This window comes from Anoplopoma fimbria, chromosome 2, assembly GCF_027596085.1.
Source record: "Anoplopoma fimbria isolate UVic2021 breed Golden Eagle Sablefish chromosome 2, Afim_UVic_2022, whole genome shotgun sequence".
Taxonomy (NCBI): domain Eukaryota; kingdom Metazoa; phylum Chordata; class Actinopteri; order Perciformes; family Anoplopomatidae; genus Anoplopoma; species Anoplopoma fimbria.
The window spans coordinates 5,696,436-5,701,578 of NC_072450.1; the positions used below are offsets into that span (position 1 = coordinate 5,696,436).

At 43.7% G+C, this 5,143-nt stretch overlaps 1 protein-coding gene across 1 annotated transcript; it reads left to right on the forward strand.

Annotated features, from left to right (window-relative positions):
- The first annotated feature begins 548 nt into the window (after positions 1-548).
- On the forward strand, positions 549-4,707 carry chst1 (carbohydrate (keratan sulfate Gal-6) sulfotransferase 1). Its single transcript, XM_054618607.1, has 3 exons — positions 549-777; positions 1,313-1,377; positions 2,493-4,707. The coding sequence occupies exon 3, from the start codon at positions 2,539-2,541 to the stop codon at positions 3,823-3,825; it is 1,287 nt and encodes a 428-aa protein (XP_054474582.1). The 5' UTR covers positions 549-777; positions 1,313-1,377; positions 2,493-2,538; the 3' UTR covers positions 3,826-4,707.
- The last annotated feature ends 436 nt before the right edge of the window (positions 4,708-5,143 follow it).

The following is a 5,143-nucleotide window of genomic DNA, read 5'->3' on the forward strand; positions in this document are numbered from 1 at the left end:
AGATAAGTCATCTCAAATAACCTGCAGGATATGCTGTAATAACAATAATTAAAAAAAAAGTTGAACTGGTTTCATGCAAAACAATCAAACATTTGCATATAATTAAAACTGGGGGAAAAAAAAAAAAAAAGGGTTGATGGACTCACTGTGAACCAGTTCCCACATTGGCTGGGTGAAAAGAGCTGATTCGCCTGCGTATGTGATGAGGAGAGGGGTGGTGGAGGGGGGGGGGTCTGTGAGTGTGTGATGTGGCAGGCAAGAGACTGAGGAGGATGGTGTGTGTGTGTGTGTGTGTGTGTGTGTGTGTGTGTGTGTGTGTGTGTGTGTGTGTGAGAGAGAGAGAGAGAGAGAGAGAGAGAGAGAGAGAGAGAGAGAGCAGGTGGAAAGGGGGAGGGGTTTGGGGTGGTCCAGACAGTCGGTCCTTGTGTAGCTACCTCACACACTCTCAGCCTCTGCGCATCATTTAAGGGGGGAGCCCTGCTGTCGCTTTTTTTTATTTGCCTCTCTCAATAACGCAACCGCTCCAGCGTTTCCCCCCCCACCCACCCACCATTATTATTTATCATTTATTTATTTTTGTATCTCAATTTTTATTTATTTTTATTTTTCTTCCCACCGTTCAACTTAAACCGGCTCGTTAGATGGGAAATACGGCTCCGCCAGGCGCATTTATTCTCCTCATCCAGAGAGGTGGGGAGCGTTTGAGGACTAAAGGAAAAAGCAGCAGTGATTCGTGGACGTGCGGCGCACCATGAGAATACTACAACTACCAACAAGGTATAAAGGGAGTTAGTGCTCCATCATTTCACTGTGTGCTTCATCAGGTTTTGTTGTAAGGGTTTTAGGTTTTATTTTTGAAACACTGGGGTGAGATGCGTTCATTTGCTCTGTGTTGCGTTTTGGTTGAGGATGTCTGCATCGCGGAAAAAAAAAAAAATCATCTGAAGCCTGAGCTGTCCCCCGCTGCAGCATAGTGGTGGGCTTTTTATTTTTATTATTTTTTTTTATTTCCATTTCAAAATGTGTATGGGCAGAAAGCATTGACGCTCTCTGTAAACATAAGTCGTCAGAGTTGCTGACTGTATTTTGTGTTATAAAACAAAACCGTCAACCCCATCAGCTCCTCCACACACACAGAGTGGGAGGAGAATGGATTTTATATCTGCTTTCACTAAACAAGTCTGGGTTTTTATTATTTATCTCCTCAGGTGTTATTCTTTTTTTACAGTATAGCTTTCATCCATGCTGCTTTGGAATCAGAAGAAATACCCTCTAATGCATCATTTCTTTCTTTTTTTTTTGGACCTTACAGGTCTCCTGCATGGCTTCTGAAATGAAGATGGTGAGACTTTCAAAGCTCCCTGCATCAAGTCCCCGGTATGTGATGCTGATGTGTTATTCTTTCACAAACAAATCTCACTGAAACAGGTTTTATATCTAATGTTTTAACTTGCAGCATCATTTCCCCTTCACATGACATTGGCAGTAAAGCTTTAAAGTATTGTTTACCTTTTTTTTTCTTGGCCCGGCCTTTTGTTTCCCCTGATGAACAAGTGGAATCCAGCACAATGCTCAGACTCTCCAATCAGGCCAAACAAGGTCCTTGAATTAGATGCAGACATGATGGAGAAGACAGAGAGCCAGGGTGGATGTATGGGGTTTCACTGCAGTATAGTCTGTAGTATTTCGACTTGAAGTATTCTGGGTCCAGAATAATGATTTTATGGATAGCGTTGATACATTTTGTACCCATAAAGCATGCTGCAGACACACAACCAGAGTACCGGAATTAGTATTCACAGAAAAGCTATTTTTAAAACATTGGTGCAAAAAAACAATCTTCCTTTCTATTTTTAGTTACTGTATAGAGCCAGTTTATTCTCTCAGACTCCTGTACATGCTTTCGGCAGTCAGTATCAGCTGATTGAATAGGAACCAAAAGTTAGAGCTCAGAACTCTCCTCTTTATCTATTTTCATTTTCAAAAATTAGGCTGTAGCAAATGAAGGAGCAACGGGAGACAAATTAAACCATTAAGTCACGGGACTCTGACTCGTGGCGAGCAGCAATCTTTATTAAGGGCTGCTCTCGTTCCTTTTTCTTATTCAGCATATAGTAAATCTTTCAAACCCGGCCTTCAACGGAGGTGCTAAAGTGAATGAAAATCTTTTGTCCCAAAGAATCATAAATAAATGATAGCCTTCAAATTCAACCCACTGGTGACTCAGCCTCAATTCTAAAAATCAATCACAATACAAGTGGTCCCAATGTTAATTGGCATATTCAAATGAGATTTTATTGTAACCTTCTCCTCTCTCCACCACACTGTGTCTAATAGGAGTGTCAAATAGGTGATATCAATCGTCACTTTAGGGCAGGAAGTCGTACTGTCTGGGTAGAAAAATATAGAAAGATATTCACAGAACTGTAGGACCCTGATAAAATAACAACTACACTTATTTCGAAGAATAAAAATATACTATTTGTTCACAGGGAGGAACTGGCATTGACCGCTGTGTCTAAATGAAGTGGTTCCGCCATGCAATGTTCCTGGAAGGCAGTGATTCTACTGGCCTTGGCCTCCATCGCCATCCAGTACACGGCCATCCGGACCCTCACCTCCAAGCCTTTCCAGCTGTGCCCGTTGCCCAGCCCCCAGAACTGTGGTCTCGGGGGCCAGGAGACCGAACCCCCCTTTGAGCGTGGAGCGGCAGGCAGTGTAGGCTGCGATGACTACCCTTACTTCACCATAAACGCCACGCGTAAAACGCACATCCTGGTGCTGGCCACCACCCGCAGCGGCTCCTCCTTCGTCGGCCAGCTGCTCAACCAGCACCAGGAGGTGTTCTACCTGTTTGAGCCCCTTTATCATGTCCAGACCACGCTGATCCCGCGTCTGTCGCACAGCCGCAACGCTGCCGACCGCCGCGTGATGCTGGGCGCCAGCCGGGACCTCCTGCGCAGCCTGTACGGTTGCGACCTCTATTTCCTGGAGAGCTATATCAAACCGACGCCTACTAACCACACAACGGATAAACTGTTCCGTCGCGGCGCCAGTCGGGCGTTGTGCCAGCAGCCTGTGTGCGATGCCTTCGGTCCCGCTGACATGAATGTTGAAGAAGGGGACTGCGTGAAGAAATGCGCGTCCCTGAACATGACCTTAGCGACCGAGGCTTGTCGCGAGAAGCGCCACGTGGCAATCAAAATCGTCCGGGTGCCGGAGATCGCAGATCTGCGCGCTTTGGTGGAGGACCCGCGGCTGAATATCAAAGTGATTCAACTCGTCAGAGACCCGCGTGGCATCCTGTCGTCGCGGATCGAGACCTTCAGGGATACGTATCGCCTGTGGCGTATTTGGAGGGCCACGGGGCGACGGCCCTACAATCTAGACTTGAGTCAGCTCACGGTTGTCTGTGAAGACTTTCTCAGTTCTGTCTCAACTGGTCTCAACCATCCCTATTGGCTGAAAGGGAAATACATGTTGGTTCGCTATGAGGATTTGGCCAGGAATCCGCTCCTCAAGACGAAGGAGATCTATGACTACCTGGGGCTGCCTTTGGATAAAAACGTGGAAGACTGGATACATGCAAACACTCGAGGCAGCAGCGAGCCTTCGGCCAAACATAAGTTCGGTACAGTGAGGGACTCGGCAGCTAATGCCGAGAGTTGGCGCTTGAAACTGTCTTATGACATGGTAGAATACACACAGACTGTTTGTCAGAAAGTACTTCACCAGCTGGGATACAAGGCTGTGAAATCAGTGGAGGAACTGAAAAACATGTCCCTCTCACTGGTGCAGGACAAAACTTTTGTACCCTTTTTGTAACAAAGATAGTTCTCTAATGACTATTTTTGATATATTTATAATTGTTGCCTTATGATTTCCTCCGTGTCGGTTTTTGGTTTCTGTACTTTTGTTTCTTCAAATTTGCACTAAAGATTTTTGAATGCACCGAGGGAAATGCGGATGATTTCCCCCTTGTTACAGAACAGCACACTTTAAAACAGTAATCAAATGAGCTAGTTTACAAATGTCTAATTATTTACTTTATCCATCAATAGAACTGATACGAGGCACTGTCTACATGAATTATTTTTCTGTGTGCAAGCTGTTGTCTCAACAAAAGTAAAACTTTGCCCTTCAAAAACATGGGAGGGGTTTTGGTGAAGCGGACATGTTTCTCTCAGACCTGTGATGGCAAATTTGGACTGTACAAGCCCTACTGTGCAATAAATAGTGAATGTCGCAGTCAACCTTTACCACTATGGCATTTCTATCCATGTGGGAAGAGAAGAGATACTTCTGACAGTTGCCACGCTTGCAATGGATAATTGCAGACAATTATAGGCTCTGAAGTTAAAGGGACATAATCCCACTGGAGGTCGCGAGCATTTCACCAGAGGATTTACAACCATCTGTGATAGACAAACACACACTAATGAAAGATAATGTCAAAAGTTTTCATTACTGTAGGTGTTTAGAGAATACACCCCAATTTTCCAAGATTATTACAGCATAAAAAAGAACATGGATGTAGACATAATAGAGGTCCTAAATCAAGTAGACACCGAAGCACTCCGATGAACTGCATTTGTTTTTTTTTATTTATTACTTTATTTCTTTTTATTTGTTGTCCGTTTATTCTTAATCATTCACAGTGTGAAATGAACATGGCCTTCTGTCTTCAATTAAAAAATGTTTATGCTACTGTCGTCCATTGATGGTAAGACATTAATTCAACGGTGAAACAGTAAAGGATGTCCTTGTTTTTATGTCGCTAAATAAGCAGGGGGAAGGTATTAAAACAGAAAACATCCCCGAACAAAAATAGCACATGCATTCTCCCTCAAGTCCAATAAGAATATCTCTTTTTAACAGTTCATGTTGGATCTATGTTTATCCTCATCATGAAAGATTCATAACCTAGGAATATACATCTTTGTAGAACAGGTTGCACTGCATATTCTCCTTTTTTTCACGGATGAGTGGATAGCTTACACTTTACAACCACAAGCACATTCACAAAGTATTCCCACATTAGATCACGTATAAAAAGAGCATTACAGTAATGACTCTCCATAATCTGGGACAAATCCTCTGATCATTAAAGTAGCGGTTGGCGTGCTGTTTCAACCGAGCAATG

Excerpts from the sequence above, each read along its gene's own strand:
- chst1 (XM_054618607.1), top strand. The coding sequence starts at position 2,539 with ATGCAATGTTCCTGGAAGGCAGTGATTCTACTGGCCTTGGCCTCCATC.